A 27,976-nucleotide genomic window follows, 5' to 3' on the forward strand; every position below is an offset into this window, starting at 1 on the left:
TAGCCAGACACAAAGGGCACATATTACATGATTCCACATATATGAGGTATAGGCAAATTCAGAGAGACAAAAAGTAGAATAGAGGATTCCAGGGGACAAGGGAATTTATTGTCTAATGGATACAGTTTCTGTTTGGGATGATGAAATCACTCTAGAAAGAGAGGTAATAGTTACACAACATTGTGAATGTACTTAATTCCACTGAACTGTACATTTTATTTTATTTTATTTTTATTTATTTATTTTTAAGGATTTTATTTATTTATTTGACAGAGAGAGAGAGAGAGATCACAAGTAGGCAGAGAGGCAGGCAGAGAGAGAGGGGGAAGCAGGCTCCCTGCCGAGCAGAGAGCCTGATGCAGGGCTCAATCCGAGGACCCTGGGATCACGACCTGAGCCGAAGGCAGAGGCTTAACCTACTGAGCCACCCAGGCGCCCCTGAACTGTACATTTTAAAATAGCTAAAATGTGGGGTGCCTGGATGGTTCAGTGGGTTAAGCCTCTGCCTTCGGCTTGGGTCATGATGGCAGGTTTCTGGGATCGAGCCCCGCCTCGGGCTCTCTGCTCAGCGGGAAGCCTGCTTCTCCCTCTCTCTCTGCCTGCCTCTCCACCTACTTGTGATCTCTCTTTCTGTCAAATAAATAAATAAAATCTTAAAAAAATAGCTAAAATGTTGTTTTATGTTACATCTATTTTGCCACAATAAGAAAATTTAAAGATACTATGAATAATTTTATGTTGAAAAATGTAATAACTTCAATGAAATTTATAAATTCCTAGATAAGTTAAACCTACCAAAATTGACTTAAAAATAAATAGAAAAGCTGACTAATTAAAATAAATCCATATTTAAATTGCTGCATTAAAAAACCCACCAGGCTTATATTTAGAGGTGAGGCCTATCAAACTGTCAAGGAACAGATGATTACAGTCTTAGTCAAATGCTCATAGTGAGTAAAAAAGAGGAAATGCTCCTCAACTTCAACTATGAGGCTAGCATAACTTTGATATTAAAAACAAATGAGGAAATTACAAGAAAGAAAATATTACAGATTCATCTAATTCATATACATGCAAAAATCCTAAGCAAAATATTGATAAGCCAACTCTAGAATGTATAACAAAGGAGAAATGCAATTATACTATTATAATTGCACTTTATATTATATATAACAATTATATGTGAATATATGTAATATATTATCATATATGAAGTAGTTATAATATAAACTCAAGGAAGACTATGATAGGTTAAAGATCAATATTGCAATCCCTTGAGCAACCACTACAATTAATCCACAGATATAGAACCAGTAGAGGAGACAGAATGCGATACTAAAAACAAAATAAATAAAAAAATCTTGATAAAATACAAAAGTTCCATCAGGCTTTTTGTAGAATCAATCTAAGTTTCCATGAACAGGGGGATAGGTAAATAAACTGTCATATCCACAAATTGAAGTACTATTAGAAATCAAGAGGAACAAAACACTTATCCATGAAACAACATGGGTGAGTTCCTAAAACGCGATGCTGAGCCAAAGAAGTGGTAGAAAAAGAAAAAACCACATGTCTGATTTCATTTACATGAAGTTGTAGGAAAAGCAAAACAAATCTATAGTGATAGACAACACAACGACTGACCCCAGGGCCTGGGGAGATTGACTAAAAGGGGACATATGGCAGCTTTTTGGGATTATGGAACTTTCTTCCCATGGTGGCTACATGGATGTATTTGCCAAAATTCATCAGACTGTACACTTAAAATATGTGTGTTTTATTATTTGCAGACAAGACCTCAATAAAAAAATAAAAAGTTGTTATTAAGATGAAGATGAAAAGCCCCAAACTTAGGGAAGGTATGTATAATACACCCATCTGACAAAAGATTGTTCCCAGAAAAAGAAACATACAGTAAGCACAAGACAGCCAAAAAGAATGATGGATAAAATACATCGATAGCCTTTTTACAGACAGAAAAGACAAACGTTTGTAAATATATGAAAAGATGCCCAACCTCCATATGTAATCAGGAAAATGCAAATCAAGATCATATAAGCTACCATCTTACACCCACCATCGGCAAAAATGAAAAGGCTGGTGGACAACACAAAGTACGGGTGAGAACGAAAAGCAAAAGAAATTCTCATATTGAGCTGATGAGAGTGTAATTTGGTATAATTTCTTTTGGTTTGAATTCCTCTTTCATTCCAGGGTATATAATTTAGAGGAAGTCTTGCGCTTGAGACCAGGAGACATGTACAAGAATGTTTATAACACAATTATTATAGTAGGAAAAAAAGATAAGTCTCAAACATCTGCATATACCACATAATTGGTGCTATAATCATACAGGAGAATATATACAGAAGTGTAAATGAACTTCGACTACACATACCAACATAAAAAATACCCCTAATATTGAGCAAAAGATGGAAAACAGATGAATACAGACTGAAAAGTTCCATTTGTTTAAAATGTAAAAAAAAGTATGCTGTTTAGGGTTGCATACATAGATGGTAAAAACTGAAAAAACAAGGGAGTGATTACCACGAGGGTCAGGAGTGTGGTTATTTCTTGGATAAATGGGTCTGGGAAGAACATACAGGGAACTTCTAAGATGCTGACAATTTTCTATCTTTTAAGCTGAATGCTGAGTTTTGGGGTACTCATTTCATTCATCTTTAAATGGTATATATACATTGAACATGTTTTTTGTGTATATTTCATAATTTAAAAACAAGTAGAATGTTATGCAAAGTGAAAGAAGCCAGACACCAAGGACCACATATTGTGAATCTACGTGTATGATAAAATATCCAGAATAGGAAACTCCACAGAGACACAAAGTAGATTAATGGTTGCCTGAGGTTGGGGATGCAGGGGAGAAGTAGAGAGTGACTGCACGTGGGTACAGGGTTTCTTTTGGAGTGGTAAAAATGTTCTAGAATTGACCATGGTGATGGTTGCCCAATTCTGTGAATACATGAAAAACTACTGAATTGCATACTTTACATAGTTGAATTATATAGTGTGTGAATTCTATTTCACTCAAGAGCGGTTCTTAAAAATCCAGGGAAGTGGGATGCACAGAAAGGCTCTCAAGGGGCAAGGAAATTGCAAAGCTGTTGAAGACAAAGTTGAGAGTAGTGGTTCTCAAACTCTAGCATGCATCTAAATCACATGATAGGCTTGTTAAAACACAGATTGTGGGGCACCATCTCCAGCTTTCCTGATTCTGTAAGGACTGAGGTGGGGCCAAGAATTTGCATTTTTTTAAGAGAGAGAGAGTACACATGAGTGGGGTGGGGGGAGAAGGAGGAGAGGGAGAGAGAGAATTTTAAGCAGACTTCATCTCAGCACAGAACCCAATGTGGGGCTCCATCTCACAACCCTGAGATAATGACCTGAGCTGAATTCAAGAGTCAGGTGCTTAACCAACTGAGTCAGCCAGGCGCCCCTAGAATCTGCATTTCTAAAAGTTCCCAGGTGATCCCGGTGTCCTGCCCAGGGATTGTACTTTGAGAAATGCTACACCATAGAGCCTGGTATAGGTGTTTAATAAGTATATATTGGATTAATGGGTGAATGGATGGATGGGAGTTTGGCTGAGTGTTTGAGTCGGTGGATGGTTAGGAGTTGAATGGATGAGTAGATTAATGGCTGTTGGTGGGTGAGTAGATTCATGGATGGATAGCAGGTGGGAAGAGGAGTAGCAGAAAATGGTTGCATGAATGGGTCAGGGCTGGTTCAGAGTAGAAGGGAAGAAGCTGGGGTTGGGGAAGTTGTAGTGTGAAATGTAGTGTAGAGAAGAACTTGGAGTGAATGCCTACTTTCAACTCTTGTCATGGGCTCACCATCCGCTCGCTGTGCAATGTTTGGCAGGTGACTTCACCTCTCTGAAGCTCATTTTCCTTATGTGAGACATGTGGGTTAAAAATGCCTATGAATTTCTATGAGCTAATACCCCTAAAAAGGCCAAGTGCAGAGCCTGGGAGGCAGGGGATGCTCTCTACTCTTGGGTTGGATCTGACTATTACCATCATATATCACTGGGCTGTACTGTGTGGTTGAGACACAAGGCTTGTAATTCAGGTCCATCTTGTTTCCATAGTGGCCAATGCTGACCTCGAACTGGATCAGGTCCTTAAAGTTGGGCATCATGGTACAGGAAAGGAAGATGACACACAGCCCATACTTCTGGCGGTGATGGTGTCTCTAAAACAATAACCCCCCCACATCCCTGTACATAAACCAAGGAATGAACAAGGCTATAGAGACAGGCAAGGAGGCAAAGATGAGGTGCCTTTTTTTTTTTAAGCCATTTTGCTTCTCTTCAAGGTGAGCCATCTTTGAACCCACGCCCCCTCAAAATCCTGTGTAGACTCCTGCTCAAGGGCAGTTCCACCCAGGTCCTCCATCACCTGGTCCCCTCCTCCCAGCCAGCTGTGGTTCCTTTCTTTCCTTGGAGGGAGTCTTCTCCTTCCAAGGCCCTGAGGGTCAGGCTGGGGCTCTGACTTGGGCTACCCCATCCTTCTCCTTTTTTGCCTCAATGCCCTCCCCTCGTGGAATGAGCATGGGCAGGGGTGTCGTGAGGGTGGCACATGCATGCACATCTACTCTGAGCCCTTCTCCAGTGGCTTCCTCCCACCATGCCGCCTCTCTACTGGAAGTCCTCCATCTACCACCGACTGTGTCAGCTGCTTTCATTTCAGTGGCCATCTCCCGCCCTCCTCTTGAACTCTCCCAGTCTGTTCACGAGCTCAGGTCTGCCCTGTAATTAAAAATAACCCTCCTTCTCCCCTCTGAGCCTCTGTTGAGCTCCCATCTGATTTTGTCTTCTTCCACTTTTCCAGCCAAGTTTCTATGCACTTGCCTCTATGCAGAGTCTGCAACTTCTCCCTTGCACCTGTGTGGCCTGGCAACTCTTCCCTGGGTTGGAGGGGTTGCCTCCATGCTCCTCTTTGCAGACTCCTCCCCAGTTTCTCCTGCAAGCTCCCCCTCTTCTTCTACCTGCCGTAGGCTGTGGCACCCTTTCACCCACCTACTCCTCCCAGGCATTTCCTTCACAACTCTGTGTTCAGATCCTAGTGTGCTGACGACACACCATCTGTCCACAGCCTCAAGGACTCGTTTCCATGGGTGTCTCACCAGCATATGTCAAAGGTGGGATTTGTTGTCTCTCTCCCACACCCCCCAGACCTTCTCCTCCTTCAGGGAGCATGAATGTCACCCTGACCACCTTGCCACCTGAGGCAGAAAAGAGGCATCAGCTTAGGGGAGTTAGCCTCATTTCTTATGTCTTGTTGATCTGTGGCTCTGATCATTCTGTTTCCAAAGGGTCTCTGGAACCTGCTCCCTCCTCTCTGGTTCTCCTGCCCCATGACTGTATTCCCATTTTTTAAAATGAGTGGGTGGCTATTCTTAAGGCTGTTTTTCCTTCCTGCCACTTCCTTCATCAGTGGTCTTCCCCAGGTTACAGGAAGAAGTAAAAACTCCTTGGAAGATCATTTCTCCTTACTAGATTGCATATTTCTTTCTTTTTTTTTTTTTTTAAAGATTTTATTTATTTATTTGACAGAGAGATTACAAGCAGGCAGAGAGGCAGGCAGAGAGAGAGGAGGAAGCAGGCTCCCCGCTGAGCAGAGAGCCCGATGCGGGGCTCGATCCCAGGACTCTGAGATCATGACCTGAGCCGAAGGCAGCGGCTTAACCCACTGAGCCACCCAGGCGCCCCATAGATTGCATATTTCTTAAACTGAAAGCTTATCTTGTTATTTACTGGGTCCCTGACCACCCAGGATTTGGCACAGCACAAAGCCCACATAGGGGCTTAGTAAAGACTCAGGCAGTTGAGGGGCTTAGTAAAGACCCAGGAAGTTGACCAAACATCTTCAGGCAGCCAACAGCTCGTTCAGCTTGTGGCCGGGCCTTCTGCAGTGTCAGAAACAGGACCCGCAGTAGATCTGGGGTGGGCAGGGGACTCTTTCTTCCCGGGTTCCCTGTTTCCTGTAGTTACCTCTATACTGGTCACTTCGGAGGAGAGATCTTTCCTCTTAAGGTCTTGATGGGAAGTGACGTGGGTGGATAACTCCAGGAAGACTCGGCCTCGATAAGTCAGACCATCCTTAAGAGAGTCGGGAATATTCTAGGGCAACAGGAAGGAAAATGGTGAGAAAAGGAACGAGAGAAGAGCAGATAAATGTCCTCTGACACCTATGCCGCGAAGACAGAGATGTCCAATGACTTCCTGCCTACGGCTGACCACAGTCCTGGGGCAGAATTCCATACACCCCAGGCATGACTGCGCCCAGAAACCTCTGGGCCTTGACCCCTCTTCCATATCCCCAGGCCCATTCCTCCTCTTCATGCATTGGACCCACCTATTAACCCGAAGCACGTGTTCCCCGAAAATGCTTCCCGCTTGGAGGCGGCTGTGATAAGCTCCCAGCCTGGCCAATCAGAGGATGCCCCTCCTCCTTGGCAACAGTGATTGGTCCAAGGGGAGTACACATGACCTAAGGCAGCCAATTAGAATCTTCCCCTGGCCTTCCGTATTGGAGGCTCTGATTGTCACTGCCTGCTGGGAGCTTCACTGCAGTGAGAAAGAAAGCAGCCCAGGCGGAAGAGTGGCAGTGGCAGAGCTGAAAGATGGTGTGAATGAGAGAGTCTCTTGATGGCATGGAGGTCCCGGTGCCTGCAACTTGTCCTCATTCAGAGTTCTTCTCAGCCCATTTCCCGTCTTTTAAGCGAACTGGAGTTGGCTTCCTGGCCGTTATCATCAGTCTTTAACAGTCCAATACTTTCTACATTTACCTATGCTGTCTTTTTGTCTCCTATGTCCTTTCCACATGCTGGAAATCTTACCCGACGTTTCAACTCAATGCTCCTTCCTCAGGGAACGCCCCGAGCTCTCCATCTATTTCTTTCTCATGCCACACTCGTCCCATATAGACATAGCCATTAACCCATAGCTTACATGTTCTCTACTAGCGTGGTGGACAGAAACCAGGATCAGGCCCTCCCCCAGCACCTCCGAGGCCCCAGAGGCTTTCATTCGGTTGGTATTACCTCCACTATTCCCTAGAGCTGTCATGAGAAGCTTACAGTGTTTTCTTCCTGGATCCTGAAAGGGGCCTTTTTACCCCCTCGGAGAGTCAGGAAGCTGGGGCCAAAACAGGGTAGGAAGCCAGAGTACATTCCTGCAAGGAGAGAGAGTGAGGGGGGCGGGGGCGGGTGGGAGAGGGACAGGAGGCAGGGGCCAGGGGGATTGCTTGCCTTCTATTTCTGCTCCAGTAGATGAGATCTGGTTGAGGAACAGGCTGACGGTCCCAATCTCATCCTGGCAACTGTTCTTGGGACTGGAGAAAAACACATCCCGCAGGCTGAACTGCTTGCCTAGCTCTGATTGTCTCCTCCCTGGCATGTTTTTCAGCCTCCACCCTGGCTCACCAGTCCAGGACTCTGAACTTGATGTAGCTGGAGAGGCAGGGCAGCTGCAAGGGAAAGCAAGAGCCACTGCGGGTGCATGCTCCGAGGTTCTGGTCCTCACAGAGACTGAGTGTAGCTGGGAAGTGCTGGGTCTGGGTCCAAGGCCTGGCTCAGTCACCAGTAAGCCATGTCACCACAGCCAAGATGGATTTACCATGGGAGCATATAGGCTTGTGGCTGTGGGCCTCCCCACTCACATGGGCCCCTTGCAAAGCCCTGGAAAAGGCCTATGACTGTGTCCCCTGGTCATTTTGTATTCTTATTCTTGAAATGGTCCCCTAATCGCATGAGCTTCAGGACTGAGACCTGAGTCCACCCTGACCATGGGCTCAACGACTGCAGTCCTCACACAGCTCTTCACTGTCTGAAGGCATGCTCGTCAATAGTCTTGCACAGAGGTTGTGGCTTAGAACGTCTTCTTCACGGTTAGCAGTTAACTTTTAAACAGCAGGACATCTATCCCTTCCAGAATAAATAATAGTACTTGCTGTTGTGGGAAGGGTTTCCTTTGTCCCCAGGCCTGGGCTGAATGATCTACATGGATCACCTGAGTGACTCCTCCCAACAACCCCATAAGCCCGGTGCTGCTATTCCCATCTCTAGACAGGAAAACTGAGGCACAGAGAAACTGAGTTCCTCAAGTTCTCTTTAGAAGCTCTCTTTAGAGCTCTTAACAACTCTGCCACAACCCAGTGAGGGCTGCGATTGTCCCTATTTACAGATGGGGAATGAGGCCCAGACAGTCAGAGGGACTTGTTCACGGCCACACAGTCAGGGTCGCAGTCAGGACCGGAACCCAAGCTTCAGATTCTTGTTTCCACTCTGCCACAGGGTCCCCTCAAATAGGAAAACAAAAAACAATCTGTGTGTAAAACAGAGCTGCTAGGGCCCAAAGGGTACCTAAATCCTCTCAGTTGGGGTCTCTTCTCACTGCACTTCCTGAGGCATGGCTGAGGGTACTTGCCATTGTCCTTTCTACTTGTCTGTTCTCCCCTTGCCAGGGAGCTGGGGGCTGGGGTGGAGAAGGGGAAGGTCTTTCCAGTTGAGCAAGTGGTTAAGAAGAAATGAGGAAAGGCTCCCTAGAAGTGGAGAGATAGGCACTGGAGGGCATCCTTGTCTTCCAATATTACAAATCCTCCACATTCAAATTTATGCTGAACCATCTTTTCATCCACGCTGTTGAGCACTCTCATCCCCTTTCCCGGTCCCTTATATTGACTGTCCTTGTTCTGGGGCCCTTGGATTGTAAGCCAGCATACACCCATTTTCAGTAGAGCTTCCCCTGTAGCCTGCCTTGCTGGGGTGCTGACAGGCCGGCCCCAGATGCTACTGTCTCTGTGGTCATCCTGCCATTCAGAGTGAGGGTCACATCTGCATTTCCACAGTGTAGTCACAATCTTCCAAACAGCTCCAGCCTAGGAGACTGTGTTACTTGGGAAATGCATGAGGGTCCAAGGGGTGTTTGGACATCTTTAAATGTTGGAAGGCCTCTTTAGGGATGAAGGAGGGCCCAACCTGTGCCACTGGTTTCTGAACCTAAAGGCAGCGGAACATCGAGGAAGACTTGCAAGGCTCTGAGCAGCCACAGAGCATCTGAGGATCCCGGCCACAAACCTCATCACAGCTGGAGACAGGTGGGAGGAAACAAAGGTGGGGGATAAACTAGGCTCCTTTTAAAATCTCTTCCTACTTTAAGAGTCTATAAAATCACTCAGGAAGGTAGGGATTATGAAGAATGGGTTAAAGATGATGCCTCATCAGGAGGCAGACCAGGGAAGTTTCTAGCAAGGAGGAGGGTCCCAGGAGAGTAGAGGGGAACTCATGAGCTGGTTTTATGTCACACAAATGTAAGGTATAAGGAAAGCAAACACTCTCTGTGTAGCCAAATAGAAGCCACACAAAGTTTTATGCCCTAATACTTAATGACAGTGCTCAAGCTATCTCTCAGAATTGTGTACTCTTTCTACATGCAGTTCTTAGAAGCCTGACATGTAGTCAAAAGGCAATCAAGGCTCTTCCAGGGCTTTAAGAAGACTGGCATCCACATTACTGATAGGTGACTGAGAAGGACTGGAAAGCTATAAAAATCAGACTACAGAATCCCACAAAGAGCAGCAACTTGGACCCATTTAGTATAGGAACAAAAAGCCATACTCCATGTAGCCCATATACTATGTTTCCACAATACCTCTAGGCCATTAACAAAGAGCTATAATTATGTCCAGGGCACTTCGCCTAGAAGATAAGAAAATGCATAATACAATGTAGATTTAAATGATTTTTTTGGTGGGCGCCTGGGTGGCTCAGTGGGTTAAAGCCTCTGCCTTCAGCTCAGGTCATGATCCCAGGGTCCTGGGATCGAGCCCTGCATCGGGTTCTCTGCTCCGCAGGGAGCCTGCTTCCCCCTCTCTCTCTGCCTGCCTCTCTGCCTACTTGTGATTTCTCTCTGTCAAATAAATAAAATATTTTAAAAAAATGATTTTTTTTTTGGTTTTGTTTTATAATGTAGGTAAAAGACACATTCAGGTTTTGGGGAAAGTTCAGTTGTATGGCCCACTCATTTCTTAATACTGGACAAAAAGTACATTTTCTGAAATCTGTTCTGAGCTTCTTCATGTTCCCTATCAGGCAGATCTCACCCCCACTCCCTGGTGCCCCCCACTGTCCCCACCCCATGCTTCTTGGCCCCTACCTTCCCTCCACACCCCTCCACACCCAAACTTCCCTTTCATTTGTGGGCCAGGAGGAGGAGAGTGGTCAAGGTGGAACAGGACTGGGCGCCTGGGGGGCTCAGTCGGTTAAGCATCCGACTCTTGATTTCAGCTCAGGTCACGATCTCAGGGTCGTAAGATCGAACTCTGCGTTAGGCTCCAGGCTCCACACTGAGAGTGGAGACCACGTGGGATTCTCTCTCTCTCCCTTCTTCTCCCTCTACCCCTCCCCCAGCTCTCTCTCTCTCTGAGAAGAAAAGAAAAAAAGAAGATAGAACAGCAATACCTGAATCTGGAAGGTCAGGATCTGGTTCCATATCGGGTTCTCGGTTTGAGTCAGCACATTTGTCTTGAGCTGGGAATATCCCAGAACAGTGTGTCAGCCTGTCCCCTCCTCCCTCCACAGACCTCACCTTCAACCCCTTCCAGCCCTGCCCAGGGATGGACGCTGTCTTGGCACAGGGCTGATCATGGGAATGATCTAAAGACTCTTTGACAACCTCTCCTCAGGTACAACGTCAGTCTTTTGTATATCTGTCCAGATCCAGATTCCCTATTACTTATCTTCAGATCATGTTTCAGTTGACTTTGTTATTAAATAGTCATAAGGTTACTAACTTTATATATGAGTGCATACACATAGATTTTGTTAGATAAACTCTATGATCCCAACAGAAAAGTGAGCAAAAACCATGCTGACTGTGATAGTACACAATGGCATACCCCTTTCCAAAGCATCACTTGACTTCATTTTTAAACCTGGCGCTATTCTAAGCAATCATGTCAGTGAAATCAAGGGTTGGTTGGGCTGGTTAATACATACTGGTTAATACATTTTTGTATTTGTATTACAAAATACAAATTTGTATTTGTAAACATACTGGTTAATGCATTTTTAATACATACTAGAAAAATCAGAGATATTAACATTTTTTGAAAATTGTGAAATTGTGTGCCAGCTACTGCCCAAGAGCATCTCACCTAGACCTGAGCACGCAAACCACATTCAGTGTGGTGGTTTTAAAATATGTCCACAAATCTTTTGGAAAACCTTCCTTGGAAAGGTAGACATTAATTTCCCTCCCTTTATATATGGGCTGGATTTAATGATGCTTCTAATAGGTAGAATATGGTGGAAACAATGGTTTATGAATTCTGAGACAAACCTACTTAACTTAACCCAGCATTCCCCAAATTTGAACATAGAATCCTTGTTTTACACGACCATCCATCAGCACACTTTGGAAAATACTACTCTCTATTCACAGAGGATCATGGGATGTCAACAACTCTTTTGCCCAGAACCTTCAATTTCTAGATGAAGAAACCCAGCCCCAAAGAAGACAGTGACCGTTTTAGTGTTGTTTGTGGACATGTTGTTTCATTCACTCATTCGTGCCCTTCATGTACATTAGGCGTGCAGTGGGCATCTGCTCCTGCAGGGCTCTGTGCCCAGCTCGAAGACACAGGGTGACTCAGCCATGGCCTCCATCTTCAAAGACTTCCTGGTCCAGTGGGGATTAAGCCCACTGATGGGGGACCTGAGATCAGAATCCAGGGGTCGAGCCCACCAACTCCATCTTTCCTCACACACTATCCAGGTGACAATTTCTCAAAATCTCAGACCCTTTCTACACTTACCTTTTCCCCAATTAGTTCCACCTCCAACACAGGACTCACTAAGTGCTGTTTCTCTGTGAACAAGAAGTTATAAGATTTCTAAGACAGCAGCATTTTTTTTTAAGGGGAGGACACATAGAGCTGACAGAACAACTCACACCCCTTCACCATCCGCACTACACCCCTACCCAGGAAGACCTCTCCCATGTCCACTCTATCTCTATGTGTCACGGCACATAATGGCAGTGAGGGTGGGCACTGCCATAGAGAACTGGGAGTCTGCATCGAGGCATCAAAGACAGGTCAGAAGCATTTGATCCATTTTAAAGAGTATCTATGGGGTCTTGATGAAACAAATCTTGGTGGATTTCAGTCTCATCCTCTCCCCCACTCCCTGAATCTTAGGTTCGCATCAAAATGGAACAGGGAGGGGCGTCTGGGTGGCTCAGCAGGTTAAAGCCTCTGCCTTTGGCTCGGGTCATGATCCCAGGGTCCTGGGATCGAGCCCCTCATCGGGCTCTCTGCTCGGCGGGAGGCCTGCTTCTTCCTCTCTCTCTCTCTGCCTGCCTCTCTGCTTACTTGTGATCTCTGTCAAGTAAATAAATAAAATCTTAAAAAAATTTTTTTTAAATTAAAAAAAAAATGACACAGGGAAGCCCCATGAGAATCTAGGGTGCCACTGTGTAGGGAACCTCAGGGTCAGTCCCACCCTGCCACCCTGACTCTAACTGAGATGAAGGTCCTCTGCGCAGTAGATGAAGAACTGTAAGTAGGCTACGTTGGTCGGGACCACCGTTGACTTGAAGATCTCAGTAGTGGTGTCATCAGCCCCATAGGGCATCTCTTGATCTACCTGCAGAGACCAGAGAGCTGAAAGGGTAGAGTCATAGGATGGTCATGACCATATCCACTAGATTTGACTTCCCCGGCTTTCCACTTGGTACAGGGGAGGGATGGACAACCCTCAAGTGACACGCAGGCAAATAAAAGCATGTGAAGATCAGTGGCCACTCTGAGGGCCCAGGGGCACCCTATGGAAGCAGCCACAGTAGGAAATGTCACTGGGGTGTCAGGGCAGCCTCACCAGAACCTGGTCTCCCACACCGAGGACACAGATGGTGACTTTCAGGTAGCCTCTCACACCACTGTTGGGTTCATTCGGCTGGCAGAGGCCTAACCATTTCCTCATGAGTGTGTGACCTGAAGGGGCAGAGGGCCCATGGGAGACCAGCCTCCAGTCTCCATCCTTCTTCCCTGAAACCAGTCTTTGTTTCTGTGGGAGAGGGGTGTAGAAATGGGTCTCATATATTCTGGGTCCCATATAGTAGCAGAGGAAATTGGGAGTCACTCCTACCCATAGGCAAATCTAGTGCACTCACCATGCTGCCAGCCATTGCCTTTAGGAAACAGAGAACCCTCTTCTCCATCCTGGGAACCTACAGTTGTTGTCACTATCCTGGTCTGAGAGAGGCAAGCAGTTTCCCCAACCCTAAGCTCCAAACTTTACCTACTATGTATGTTATGGCCAGATTGTATGCTATGGTTACAGCAGAAACCTCTACTCAAATGCCAGTCTCTGAATACTGCCCTCAAAAATTAGAAATGGAAACGAAGGCAGCAATAAAAGTTGAGCATTTGACCCAAAGGAATGCCTTGAGTTTTAAAGATATTAATATACAGAAAATAATTCATACCCTCTAATACTTTCCTCTCATGTGCTGAACGTACAGGGATTTTGAAATGTTTGGACAACTGGCCTGCTTTTTCTTAGAAGGCACACATACTTGCAACAGCTGATACCTACCTGGAGAATAGTAGATAAACCCAATATCTGTCTGAAAAGACAAGAGTAGAGTAAGGATTAGTTAGGGCCTCTAGCCAAGATTTGCGATATCAACAAATAGCAGTACTGTACTGACAGTATTAGCCACCAATGCTTGAGAACTCGCCCTGCCCAAACTCCTTTACTCTTTACAACAGCCTACACTCTGGTCCTTTGTCACCTCCACTCTGCAGAGGATACTCAGTGTGAGACAAGGGCCTGAAGTCTTACAACTATTACTTGAGAAGGTCTAGACTGAAAGGGTTCTAAATCACCACACAGCACTACCTGGCCCACGCAGCGCTGACTCTTCCCTGGGTTGGGAAGGGTGTCTCCCATCCTGGGGAAGAGGCTGGTCAAAGGAGGAGCTGGCAAAGAGACTATGGGCTTTCCCTTTTCCTCTGGGAGAAGGTTTCTGCCTGAGGCCCGAGGGATGTGGTACAGGATTGAAGTACTTGTATCCTGAATATATAAGAAAATCTCAAAACTAAGTAGTAAGAAAATGACCCAATGAAAATGAGCAGAAGATTTGAAGATTTGTTTATTTAATTTTGAGAGAGAGAGAGAGAGAGTAGGGGAAAGGGCAGAGGGAGGCAATCTTTCAAGTAGACTCCCAGCTGAGCAAGGCGCTCAATGCAGGGCTAGATCCCACGACCCGTGAGATCATGACCTGAGTCCAAAGAGTCAGATGCTTAACGGACTGAGCCACCCAGGTGCCCCAAACGAACAAAAGATCTGAACACACAATTCAACCAAGAAAATATGTAGATGACGAAGAAGGACACGGGAAATGCTCAACACCACTAGTCATTAGGGAAGTGTAAATTAAAATCATAGTGAGATAGCTCTACATATAATTAGAATGGCTAAAGTAAAAAAGATGGACTACATGAAGTGTTGATGAGAATGGGGGGCAATGGGAACTCTAGCACACACTGGTGGTGGGAATATAAAATGATAAAGGCTGGAATTGTTGGGATAATTGTTAGGAAGTTTCTCTAAAAGTTAAACACACACCTAATGTATGAGCTACTCAATCCATTTCTACATATTTATCCAAGAGAAATTAAATCAAGATTCGTACATCCCTGTTATAGCAGTTTTACTGTAACAGTCAAAAATTGAAAATGAGCTAATGTTCATCAACAGACAAGTGGTTAAACATACTGGGATAAATCTGTAAATGGACTCCTCAGTGATGCGAAGGAATGAATTATTGACATGTGCAATGAACATGGATGAATCTCAGAATAATTATGCGGAATGAAAGAAGCCAAACAAAAAAGGGTACATGCTGTATTGCCCCATTTATATAAAATTCTGGGAAATGCAAATGAAGCTATAGTTATAGAAAGCAGACCAGTGGCTGCCTGGGGGTGGGAGGGAGTAGGATAGGGATGAGAGATGAGGGTGAGAATAACAAAGGGGCATGAGGAAACTTTTGGGGATGATAGATGTGGCAGATACAATTGTTATCTTGATTGTGATGATGGTTTCCAGGAATACACACATTTTAAAATGTATCAAATTATACATCTTAAATCATGTGTAATTAATTCCATGTCAATTGTACCAAACCAAACCCAACCAAACCCAGGCACCCCTAATGAAGCAACAGATCCAGGCAGTGATCGTCAGTGGCTGTTAATAACATAAAAAGAGGGGCGCCTGGGTGGCTCAGTGGGTTAAGCCTCTGCCTTCGGCTCAGGTCATGATCTCAGGGTCCTGGGATCGAGCCCCGCATGGGGCTCTCTGCTCAGCAGGGAGCCTGCTTCCCCCTCTCTCTCTGCCTGCCTCTCTGCTTACTTGTAATCTCTCTCTCTGTCAAATAAATAAATAAAATCTTTAAAAAAAAAAAATAACATAAAAAGAGAGACCAACAGACATTCTGTGCCTCCCACTGAAGTCATTTTGCCACATAATGGACCCAAATCTGACAAGCCTCTAGACAGCAAATAGCTAGGCAGAGTGACGTGTGAAATGATCCTTTGGAGATGCAGTCCGCAAAATCCAGACTGGAGGAAAACTCTACACGACAAACTATCCAGTTTCTTTAACAAATTACGAAGGAGAAAAAATGGGCAGGACCCACAGAATCAGAGAGACCTAAAAATACATTTTAACCAGATGCAATGTATGTGCCTGGTCTGCATCTTAACTTGAACAAACTGTGGAGGGAATTCATAAGATAATTAGGGGAATTTGAACATTGACTAGTATTTAATGTTATCCAGGAATTGGAAAGGTTTTAAAATGTGATAATTACATTTGGTTATGCTTAATAAAAATCTTTACATTCTAGAAATATATACTGAAGCATTTAAAAATAAAATGATATCTGAGATTGGATTCAAAATAACCCAGCGGGTGGTGTAGACAAAACAACACTGGCAATGAATTAGTGAAGTTGAGTGACTGGGATGTGGGAACTCAGGATACTATTCTCTCTGCTTTTGTGTATTTTTGAAATTTTCCAAAGAAGTAGTTGTTTAAAAAGGTTTACTTTCTGTCATGTCTATGACTTATTTTTAAAAATATTTTATTTATTTATTTATTTGAGAGACAGAGACGGGGGCCAGAGAGGGGCAGAGGGAGAGGGAGAGAAAGAATCTCAAGCAAGAATCTCCCTGCTGAGCACAGAACCCAATGTGGGCCTTGATCTCACAACACTTGAGATCATGACCTGAGCTGAGATCAAGAGTCTGATACTTAACAGACTGAGCCACCCAGGTGCCCCTCATGTCTGTAACTTATTTAACAGTTCATACCACTGGTCACTTCTGGAAATTGTGCAGTGGTCTCTGAAAGCACAACAATTTTAACCTCCTGCTACCTAACCTCTCTGGAATCTCACAATCTCTAAGCACCCCCCCCTTTTTAAAAAAGATTTTCTTTATTTAATTGAGAGAGAGACAGAGAGTACAGAGGGAGAGGGAGAGGGAGAAGCAGGCTCCCCGCTGAGCAGAGAGACCCATGTGGGGCTCAATCCCAAGACTCTGAGATCCTGACCTGAGCTGAAGGCAAATGCTTAACCCACTGAGCCACCAAGGTGCCCTGCCTATGCTGCTTCTTTAAGGGACAGGTCATGACTCTCCATGTGCTTATTACAAGTTGTGAGAAAGAAACCTTACTTTGATTTGTCCTAAATGTGCCTTTCCCAAGGTGGAAGCCTTTTTCAGGGATTGCCAGATTTGGCAAATAAAAATATAGATGCCCACTTAAGTAAGAACTGCAGATAAATGACGACTTAATTTTTAGTATATGTAGGTTTCCTGCAATATTTTGTGAGAAGCCATGCAATATTTGGGGCATCCTTATATTTAAAAAGTATCTATTGGAGCGTCCTGTGTTTAATCTGACAACCCTACCTTTTCCCAATCTTCCTGGATCTGGAGAATCTTTTTTAGCCCTTCATGACTGTGTCAACTTTCCTCCTCTCTCAGCCTGTGTCTTTCCAAAGCAAACATTTTTTTTTAAAGATTTTATTTATTTATTTGACAGACAGAGATCACAAGTAGGCAGAGAGGCAGGCAGAGAGAGAGGAGGAAGCAGGCTCCCCGCTGAGAAGAGAGCCTGATGCGGGACTCGATCCCAGGACCCTGGGATCACGACCTGAGCGGAAGGCAGAGGTTTTATCCCACTGATCCACCCAGGAGCCCCCAAAGCAAACATTTTTATTCTATTCTCATAGGCGGCAATTTTCTCTGTGTTTCTCTGCCTTTTTAGACTTTCTGCTTCCATTTCCTGGAGGCAGAGACTTGAAGTGTGCCGATAGTATTTAGTGTGGGGAATTCAACATGGCACCCAGCTCTTCCATAAATGGTACACACTTTCATCCTTACAAGGACTCTGTACTTTGAGAATATCATCAATTCCATTGTAAAGATGAGGAAGTAGAGGTTCTGAATAACTTGTTTAAATCAACCCATTTCGTAGGTGGATCCAAATCCAGATATTTCTGCCTGAAAATTCAAGTTTTTGCCCCTAAAATTGGGCATGGAGCCCATGGTGGGTCTCTATAACTGTTTCACCAAACCTCCTCCTTCATCCAGGGCTCACTTGGAATCTCCCGATCTCTGAGTTGAATCTCATCAGTGTGGAATTCATCACCTGCAGAAAGATCTCAGTTATTCACCTCCCCCATTCCTCCCACCCCTGTGGGAGGACTTGTAGGGATTCTCTAGGATTTGCTCAATACTTCCTAGTGACTCATGCTTCCACAAAGGTTTTCCCTTCTAATTCTCATTGATTTCTTAATACCCTGTGAGATTCAGAATTTTAGTTCCATTCTACTGATGAGGAGATTGATCAGAGGGTCCAATTCATTTGATGAACCCGAAGGTCAGCCCAAAGCAAAGTGTTGCACTCAATTTTCTCCACTACCCACTGTCCTGATAGTTTACCATGTACCTGTGTTCCCAAGACCATGCATACTCTTCAAGGGGGAGAACTTCTTGTTCTCCTTAGCCCTGTGCTGGGCACACAGAAGGCACCTGATAAACATGTTCATCACTGTTACCGGGGTCCCACTGGTTGGGGAATGGAATGTACCATGTTGAGGGGACATTTGAGGGTTCTTTGGTGGCATGGGAATCCTGGCACATGGGAAGGGCTATTTTCTTCCCTTCAGGCCCAGCTTAGGGTCTAACAATTGGGATTCCATAAGATTTGTTAAATGGATGAATGGGGAGTCTGGGCTGCCAGGGAGTGATGAAGGAGATAGAGGCTGTGCCTTGGGGTCAGAAGGACCATGTGAAGTGACTGGCTCTAACGGTGGGGAGGGGAGGCTGAAGTCCTTTCCAGAATTGAGATGGGATAAGAAGGTGGGCCTACCTTATTTGGCTCCTCACCTGGATTAAGATGGTCTCATCAAATAACTTAGCAGGTACCTCATAAAAATTCTGGAAGAAGATCTGAAGCAGAGGGAAAGGAGGTAGTAGGGGTTGGATGATATTCCTTCCACCACTTCACCCAGGGACTCGGTTAGTCTGAAGGCTCAAACTAGAATGCTTCTTCTCCAGTTCTTGCCCATTTCATGCTCATGCTCCTCCTCCAGAAGCAGGGGCCTGCCAGGCTCCTGGAGGGGGTTCTGCTAGGGTAAAGCGCAGGGGCAGGGGATTCCAGGAGCATCTGTCAAGAGCGGCTCAAGGTCCAGCTAGCTGCCTGGGATATAGACCCGAGCCTCTGCCTCCTTCTAGATTGCCCTGTCAGTCCACTGCACCTCCAGCCTCTGCTGAGCCAGAACCATCTTTTCTAAATGCAAACCTGGCCCCATCACTCTCCTCCTAAACTCCCTCCATGGCTCCCAAGTGCCATCTGTGACAGGGTCCCAGCGCATTTTGCAGCCTTCCCTCTGACCGCAGCCATATCTACTGTTCTGCCAAGTTCTGCTACTTCTTGTTTCTAGGCTTCTGAAGACACTATTGCTTTTTCCTGAATTTTCTTTCTCCATGATGTCCCTCTTTCCCTGGTAGACTCTTCCTCCAAGGTTTTGGAAGCTCTTCCTGAGTCTCCCCATTCCTCCCTACTCTCACCATGCTATTATCTATTGGCCTATTTACCAATTAATTCAGTGAGTATTTATGGACCTCCAACTGTGATCAGCCCAATGCTATAGCTTAGGGCTTCAGCAGTGGCAAGATGTAATGGTCTGGGCCTGCATTAACAGTGCCCCCAGATCTGTTAACCCCAGTTTTGCGCCATTATCATAGTCTATGTGTTCACAGGCCAATCCCCCACCACCACCCCAAAGACTACTGGCTCCTCCAATGGGAGGTTTCAAATGATTTTGTCTGTATTCTCAGTGCCAAGCAGTTCTTGGCTCTCTGTAAATGCTCAGCCAATGTTTGTGGAAGAAGCAAGCTTGCCTGATGCCTGCAGGAAATGTCCAGCCCCCAGCTAGCCCCTGGCTGCCCCCCTTGGCCCAACTGCCCCATTCAGTTCTAAAGGGCACGTGCAGCCCACCTCGTTGAAGAAAGGGTTGTTTCCCATCTTGATCCGCGTGTTGTACTGGTAGCCTCCGATGACCACATTCACCATCGGCTTGATGTTGTTGCCCATGAGCTGTCGGGCTTCAAATACCTTCACTCGGACCTATGGGGGGGATATGAGGGCACCTGAGGTAGGGGTCTGGGCCCCTTTCTTCAATAGGCACTCTCCTCTAAAAGAACAAAGTGTTCTGATAAGAGGCATCTACTGGGGTGGAAGGAGACCCACAGAGAACTGGACTCCTCCTGCTTGAAGGTAAGTTCTAGGAAGGCCATGGCTCCTCCTCTTTTCCTCTTCTGGGAACTGTCCCCTCCACTGCTTTGTTCTTTTCATCTTGTGTTACTTAGTGGTTTTCAATTGCAATGGGCTTGTTACAGAATACAGAAATGAAGTCTAATCTTTCCCAGTTTTTTTTGTTTGTTTGTTTTTAAGATTTTATTTATTTATTTGACAGAGAGAGAGATCACAAGTAGGCAGAGAGGCAGGCAGAGAGGGAGGGGGAAGCAGGCTTCCTGCTGAGCAGAGAGCCCAATGTGGGGCTCGATCCCAGGACCCTGGGATCATGACCTGAGCCGAAGGCAGAGGCTTTTACCCACTGAGCCATCCAGGCACCCTTGTTTTGTTTCTTACTTTTATCTATGATCTTTTCAGAGAATTGAGAGTTTTAAAGTTCCATGCCATTGAATCTCCAATCTGTGGTTGACTCTCTGATTTGCGGTTTCTTCTTCCCCTTTATATACTTTACTGGGCCTCAGTAAAGGGGCTATGACATCTGAGCCTCAAACTAGAAGGCAGGAGGGGGAGAGAAATGCAGAGCCCAGGAGAGACCCTGGCTGGGTGAGGCCCAGGGGGAGAAAGAACTGGAGATGGCCATGGATATGAGGGCACAGGCGTGGGAGCTTGTCATCTGACTGGGTAGTAAACAACATCCAGCTCTCCCAGCTCAAGCTGTGGCTCGGCCTTTCTCCATGAGGTGTCCTGTGTCTCTAGCAAGTCCAGCAACCCTTCAGGGATAGATATGCATGCAGCTGGACCTTCAGAGACAAGAGTGGGCCAAACCAGGCAAACAGGTCGCACGTCAGGATTTTGCCCTAACCTCTAGGACAGAGGAAAAGCAGTAATTTGGGCATGATGACCCTCTATCCTGGGCAAACTAGCCTGATGAAAAGGGATGGGGTCCAGAGGAGAGGAAAGGAAGGTACTCCAAAGGAGGAAGAGCATGTGCAAAGACCTAGCAGCTAGAGAGAAAGGCTTGAGAATGGGGACTGCAAGATGTCCAGGATGCTAGAGCAGGGTGGGGAAGGGCAGAGGCAGGAGACAGAGTGGCTTGCAGAGGTAGGCTTGTGTTATCAAGGGCCTGGGAAGCCATTGTAACAAGTTTGGGTTTTGTCCGGAGGACATTAAGAGCATCTTCATTTAAAAAAATTTTCATTGTATTTTATATTTTAAAATTAAAGTATAGTTGACATACAATATTACATTTGCTTCAGGACTATAACATAGTGATTTGACAACTAGTTGTTATACTATGCTTACCACATGTGTAGCTACCATCTGTCATGGATATCCTCATTTTTTTTAAGTTTTTTTTTTTTTAAGATTTTATTTATTTATTTGGCAGACAGAGATCACAAGTAGGCAGAGAGGCAGGCAGAGAGAGAGAGAGGAAGAAGCAGGCTCCCTCCTAAGCAGAGAGCCCGATGCAGGGCTCGATCCCAGGACACTGGGATCCTGACCTGAGCCGAAGGCAGAGGCTTTAACCCACTGAGCCACCCAGGCGCCCCGGGTATCCTCATTTTTAAGGACATTTTTAAGCAGGTGCAAGGCATGGTAAGAACGACATCTTTGAAAGATCCCATTGGCTGAAGGATGGACAGGAGAGAGCTGGAGGCTGGGAGTTCAGGAAGAACTTATGAGTGGTCAGGGGACACGATGGTGGTGGCTCAGGTCAAGGAAGTGAAGTGGTGATGGAGAGGTGGGGACAGTTGGGTGATATTAAGAGCTAGGACTTGGCCATTGACTGGCTGCAGGGGATAGGGTGAGGAAGAAGGCAGTCAAGAATAACACCCAGTTTCCTTGGCAGGTGGCAGGCTGGAGAGCAGGTGAAGGTATAGCAGAAATATTGGGTTACAAGTTACAGATCAGAGGGAAGTTGCTGAGCCATGGGATGAGGGTTCCAGAAGTCATAGCAGGAACTCTCCTCAGCCCTTCCCATATAGCTCATTTTGCCCTGCACATGGCTAGCCTTGTGTTGCCAACAATCCTGAGGACTCTTCCAGGTCTTTCATTCTGCCTCCCCAGCACTTGCCAGGGCCTATTGGTATACATACAGCCAACAGTGCCTCCTGTGGCCACCCCAGAGCTGTCTCTAGCTTCTGTTTCCTGCAGAAGTGGCTCAGAACTGCCCGGGAGGAGCAGGGGAAATAGTGAGGCTCTGAGGACCTGTAGCTCTGGCCCTCTGCCACGACCTTGCAGGGAGACGGGGACAGCTTGGGATCACAATGAGAGTGTCAGGTAAATCAGCCCAGAATCCTCACCTGAAAGTGCTGAGGCTTCGAGGACAGAGCCATGGGCATGCCGGAGCCAGGGACCATCAGTTTCTGCCTGGCCACCTCTTGGGCACTTGGGCCCAGGAGGTCGTCATCACCTGGGGAAACACAATCTGGGTGGGCCCTCAGAGGCTGCGTTAGGGAGGCTTTGAGGCATTATGCCCATTTCATTGTTCTATCCCCATTGACTAGCTTCTGACTAAAACCATGGCCTAGAAGTCCTGAAATGGGCACATATCCTCCCCAGAACATTCCCATGGGCCCCTTCTTACCCTCAGTAACCCTGGGCCCCACAATCTACACATGAGGGCTCTTGGAAATGGCCATCTTTGCTTCCCTCTGCAGCACACTGGAGGCTTGGCCTTATGTCTAGAGACGACAAGTGGAAAACTCAGCCAGGTATCTGGAGATTGGCCTCTAGACTTTAACCTGGTCACAGTCCTTCTGTAGGCCTCAAGGGATAGGTCCCAAAGGTCCCAAAGAGCCTATCCAGCTATGTTTGGTGACGAACAGGGTAAGTCCCAAGGACATACCTAATTTTGATGTATACTGTTTTCTCTCAAGGGTCACATGTAGGGTGACGGTGCACTGCAAGGCAAAGGCAAGGGGGCTGTAAGCCAGATCTTGCAATCCTTGGTCAAGTCCTAACACTGGAAACTTGCCCAGCCTGGATGGGTTTAGAGACATGAAGCAGTGGTGGTGACAAGGAGGTACAGCAGAGTAGGGAGGAGAGGGAGAGGGGCCTTGGGACCAGCCCAGAACCACTGATGCCAACAGCTCTTCTGCTAGCTCAACATCTCCCGACCTCAGGAGAGGATTCCTGCAAATACCTCTTAATTGACCTCCTTCCTCCAAGCGTCTGACTACACACTCATCCTACTTCTAGACCATTGCCAGAATTGCCCCCTAAAAAGTGCCCTAACCGATCAGAGTAAAATCACAACTCACCAGCATAGACCATAAAGCCCTTTACCTCTGGCCCCTGGTCTCAGCTAGCCTCAGCAATCCCACCACCACCTTCACATTCTCCCAACCCCTGTGTCCCAGCAGTACAGCAACCTACCCTCCCCGAACCAACAGCCTTCCTCTCTCTCCCTCCAGTCTTCACCCATGTACCTCACACCCTTGTCTGGGATTCTCTTCCTTTCCTGTCTGTGTTGCAACCTCATGCCCCTTGAGAAACTGAATAAACAAATGGACAATGACCAGACCTTATATAAAAATGGAACTCTGACCCACAGTCTGCAGCCATCAATTCAGGAAACCAACAAATCTGCAATAACCCACCCAGGAAGCCAGCCTGTTCTCTCTAAGTCAGCTTATAGAAGTCAGAGTATGCCTCAAACAACGGCCTCTGTCACAATTGGCTCCAATTGTGTGGCCCCAACTGATAGAGGACTTGATTCACAACTGACAGCTTCCCTAATTTTTGTCCCTTCTTCCCACTCAGGACCAGCCAGAGAAAGCCAAATACACACCCCTAAGCAATCACATGGGATGCCTGGCTTCTAATTGGTCCACTTACAGCTTCCCCTGACCAACAGCTTCCCATCAGGGCACACTGGGAGCCTTCCCTGCTTCCATTGTACAGCTTCTCCCCTCCTCTATCTGCCTTTGAGTCTCTGCCAAAATGCGAGTGATGGTGGCTCATACTGCTGCTCTAGCCAGTTCTGCATAAATAGCTTTTGCTTCTCCTCCACTGGTTGGTCTTTGCTTGTTTCCATTTACCTTAATCATGCCCTCTATGAAGCCTTCTGTGACCTCCCACACGGAATTATTCACTTCCTCCTGTCCCCAGTGACCTAGCCTTCCTGACCCTTGTGCTGGAGCACTGTCACTGAGAGTGTGCTTACTCTGATGGACCATGGTCTTCATTCAGTTTTGTATCCCAGGCCTAACACATGTGCTGTCATCCAATGGACAATTGACTAATCAATCTAAAAGGATGGATATGGGATGGGAGGGTGAGTAGGTGGATGGATGGTGGGATAGGGGGGTCAGGGAGATGCTGGCAGTGTGATGAGGCCTCCTAGGAAAGGAAGTGCTCTCTGGTGGGGTCACTGGGCCTCTGCTAACGTGCAGTCACCTAGCTTCACTGGCTGCCCCCGCTCTGCCAGCCCAACTCACATCTGTGGACAGCATGAGATGGTTAAGCAGGTTCAAGTCCTTCAAAGAAAGGACCTCACTCGGTTTTTTCACCAAGGGCTGGAGCAGTATTGTGGCCAGCCCAATGAATCTGGGGAGAAGAGGAACATGTATGAGATCCAAAGTCAGGGGACAGGGTGTCTTCTGTCCCAGGCATGACTTTATCTAGAGAGGGTTTTCTCTGCTACGGGCTGTGCTGCCCACGGAGAGAGGCTGCAGGAAGGACACAATGATGTAGAGAACCCACCAGAAGATGTAGGGCTCTCACATCTCTGAGAATGACTTTGGGGCTCTGAGAAGTGTGTGCCCCAGTTACTGGCTCTGCCCTGCTCAGCCCCTTCCCAGGAGTTCTTCTCCCACACTGCTCTTGAATGGAAACAGTCCCAAGTAACCACCACTTGGACCAGGGATGGGACATCTGATAGAAGCTGGGCCAATCAGATTCCCCGTCCTAGGAATTTTGACTTGGGATGCTATAGATTCAGTCTCAGCTGGGTGTTGGTCTCTGCTGGGCACTAGAATGGGGCCATGACAGGAAGCCAGGATTGGGCAGAGAGATGCAGAGATTTAAGAGCCTGTGGCTTCAGAAGAGGCAGAACTGCCCCTGGCTTCCTAGGTTCCTGATTCTGGTTGCTCTGCCCTCCCAGCCCCACCACCCTCCCATACACCCTCACTCCCCAGCACTTTTTTTTTTTTTTTTTTGGTCCCATTAGCTGGCTGGAGTGGATTCTTGTCCATGCCACCCGAGTAAGTTATGGATTCGAGCCAGGAATTGCATCAAGTGCTGTAGCTTTGGTCAGAGAGACAACCTCCTGCCTTTCTCTGCCTCACCTGTCTTTCTTTGCTGCGCCCACGTCCCGAAGGATGATTTGCAGAAAAGAGTCATTTTGTAGGGGGCAGTCCCAGAGGTACCAGATCAGGGTCTGTGGGAGACACAGAGAGGTCAGCATCCATCCTCCACCTTCCCCTTCCCAACCTAGAAAATAAGGAAAGATGCAGGGAATGGGCTGTGTTTCTCTTGAACTGGAGAACCTCCCTCAAGAGAGACCTGTCCCTACTTCAGGTTTCTGGGAACATCAGGACTACCAGGTTGGACAAGATGGGCCCTATCATGGTCCATCCCCAGGATAGAGGAGAAGGGCCAAGAACAGCTATGGGCCCTCAGGCCCGCACAGCCATATAGCTCGGGGGCTACTCTCAGGCCCAGACACCCTTGGGGAAAGCTTATGCCACTCCCTGGCCTCTCTCTAGAATTCTGAGCATGGCCAGGATCCAACCTCACTCTTGGGGTAGTCATTGCTTCTTTTGCGTTTGTCCTGATGGGTTTTACCTCATTCCATATGGGGTGATTCCCTTCTGCTTCATGAGTTCTCCTCTTGATATCTGCAAAGATACCAAGGGGCTGTCACTGGTGGTAGGAAATGTTTCAAAGTCTAGGTTTAAGTGTGGTAAAGAGAGGGAGGACTCCAGGAACACTTTAAGTCCATGTTGGCAGATGTGGTATGACATGGATTCTTACTCTGGGGATTTCAGAATTTTCACTTTTTGTAAGGGTAACATCATCTGACATGACAGATAATGCGTTCACTTCATTTTCTTCCCTGGAATGTAGTTCCTAGCCATATTGCAGCCAGGTGGTACCTGGAGACTCGCTCTGGCCAATGCAACGTGGGAGTGATTTTCACCACTGCCACGACTAGCTCCTAAAAATCTCCCATGACACTTTTCCTCTCCCTGCTCCACACAACCATCCTCACCATCTGTGGGCAGGGTGGTGCCAGGATGACTTTGCAGCCACGAGCAGTGAGCAGTTGGTCCCTAAACCACTGCTTGGGGGGAGCCACCCGAGATGACTGCCCCCCTGATGCAGGATTTGGTGTAGGAAGTAAACTTTCACTGTGTTAAGGCATTGAGATCTCAAGATTTATTTGTTACCAGAGCACAAAGCCTAGTGGATCCTAAAACATGCCAAAACATCTCTAATGGGTTGTAAGTTCCTCATCCACAAATACCTTTCACAAAATAGCCCTGCAAAGAACCTCTAAATTGCTCAACTACTTAGCGATTCTTCCCAAGGAAAGAATGTGGAAGAGGGAGAGACAGAGTGTGTGCAAGCATGCACCTGTGAGGAAGTCAGGAGGGGTGCAGGGTAGTGGTTGGTATATGAGGGAAAAGGGGTTCGGAAAGGTGAAAAGGGAATAAAAAATATGATTCAATTATAAGAATTTATAGGTAAATCTCTGGGCAAACCCAAGAGTCAGGGACTTAGGCATCTTTGTAAGAGGTATTTCTAGGAGGAGAAAGATCACATCCATGGGATGGTAGGAAAGAAGGCTCAGACTCAGCCTGTTCCCTGGCTCACGGCAGACACATGGAACGTCCACTGTGCCTCTCTAAATCTGGGGACATAAACACATATCGATTGTCCTGTGAGCCTAGAGTCCCAAATGTCCATTCTCCAAGGGGTGTTGTCACACTCAGTGAGTACAGAAAAAAATTAAGGAACTTCATTCTTTACTCCATATCTTTTACAGAAACAACTGTGCCTTCTTTCTCTCGGCCCCAATTTTCTCAGTCCCTGCACATGCTGGGAAACCTCATTTGCCATTATCCACCTCCCTCTGCTTGCCACCAGCAGACTGTCAATTTTCTTACCCTTCCTCCATTCCCACTCCCAGCTCTGTGTTCTGGAGACACCCTTGATTTCTTTTCGTGTTTTCTCCTAAATCCTTTCACCACCCCCCGCCCCCGCCAACCTTCTTGGACATTTTTTCCCTTACCTATAAAAAATGGAGACAGTAAATTTTGCCTCATTTGCCTCATGGGATTGTTGTGAGGAGCAAAAATTGCTATGTTCATGAAAAGACTTTGATGGCTGTAAAGGTCACTTAGGAACCAACAGTTACTATAGGAGGTTATATAAGAGCTGTACATACATTATCTTTTTTAAAATCCTCACATCAAGCCTGTGAAGCAGGTACTTTTTCTTTCTTTTTTTTAAACCTCAACGTGTGGCACAGCCCTAGTTCACAGAAGCAGCTCGGAAAGTATTTATCTTCTCTTTTTCCCATAGCCATTCCCCTGGAAAAAATGAGAAGCAGATATGTCCTCACTGGAGAAATAATGGCAATAAAGCTAAGTTTCAAAAGAACTGGATGATATCTACCCTGCCTTTCTGTCATACAGGGCATCTTTTAGGCCCCAGGAAGTCTATTTTTTCACCGAATGCATGTTACTTCTTGGGGCTCGTCTCTCCCATCCCGGAGTCTGGCTCTCACCTCGGAAGTAGGCGGTCACACAGGGTCTGGGTGGGGGGCTGAGGGGCGGGTTAATCGTAGCTGAATCCACGACCAGCCGCAGCATGCCTGTCCTCCCCCTCTTTCCCTCTGTAGCAGAGCCTCCTTCTTGGAGCACCTTGGGTTAACGTTCTCCTAGGGCTCACAGAGTGAGGAGAACCCTAGACCTGTTGCTTAGCAGTAGAAGTGATGTCACAAAGGTGGCTGGTTCTTGGTTCTGGAAAGGAAAGGAGGAGAACGACAGGAGAAAGTCAGGAGTATGAAGCAAGTGGCTTGAGGTGACCAGGCCTGTACAAACAAAATAATTTGGCTGCTTTGCGTTTCCTCTTTCTTATTCTCACCGTCCCTCTGATC

At 46.5% G+C, this 27,976-nt stretch overlaps 1 protein-coding gene across 1 annotated transcript in view; it reads right to left on the reverse strand.

Moving 5' to 3' along the window:
• The window catches only part of FER1L5 (fer-1 like family member 5), a 53,871-nt gene extending 26,098 nt beyond the window's left edge, over window positions 1–27,773 (reverse strand). Inside the window, exons 1-19 of the mRNA XM_032877941.1 lie at window positions 27,605–27,773; window positions 25,657–25,709; window positions 25,158–25,249; window positions 24,309–24,417; window positions 22,715–22,769; window positions 22,170–22,279; window positions 19,609–19,737; window positions 18,495–18,557; window positions 17,704–17,754; window positions 13,627–13,657; window positions 12,907–13,022; window positions 12,552–12,675; window positions 11,844–11,896; window positions 10,489–10,557; window positions 7,453–7,496; window positions 7,279–7,361; window positions 7,108–7,202; window positions 6,020–6,148; window positions 4,041–4,218 (exon numbers count right to left, since the gene is read on the reverse strand). Coding sequence (XP_032733832.1) covers window positions 4,041–4,218; window positions 6,020–6,148; window positions 7,108–7,202; window positions 7,279–7,361; window positions 7,453–7,496; window positions 10,489–10,557; window positions 11,844–11,896; window positions 12,552–12,675; window positions 12,907–13,022; window positions 13,627–13,657; window positions 17,704–17,754; window positions 18,495–18,557; window positions 19,609–19,737; window positions 22,170–22,279; window positions 22,715–22,769; window positions 24,309–24,417; window positions 25,158–25,249; window positions 25,657–25,709; window positions 27,605–27,689 — 1,669 coding nt within the window. The 5' untranslated portion in view covers window positions 27,690–27,773. The remainder of the gene's footprint in view (window positions 1–4,040; window positions 4,219–6,019; window positions 6,149–7,107; window positions 7,203–7,278; window positions 7,362–7,452; window positions 7,497–10,488; window positions 10,558–11,843; window positions 11,897–12,551; window positions 12,676–12,906; window positions 13,023–13,626; window positions 13,658–17,703; window positions 17,755–18,494; window positions 18,558–19,608; window positions 19,738–22,169; window positions 22,280–22,714; window positions 22,770–24,308; window positions 24,418–25,157; window positions 25,250–25,656; window positions 25,710–27,604) is intronic.
• Window positions 27,774–27,976: the final 203 nt, after the last annotated feature.

The sequence above is a fragment of the Lontra canadensis genome, unplaced genomic scaffold (genome assembly GCF_010015895.1).
Source record: "Lontra canadensis isolate GAN:19392208 unplaced genomic scaffold, GSC_riverotter_1.0 scaffold61, whole genome shotgun sequence".
Taxonomy (NCBI): domain Eukaryota; kingdom Metazoa; phylum Chordata; class Mammalia; order Carnivora; family Mustelidae; genus Lontra; species Lontra canadensis.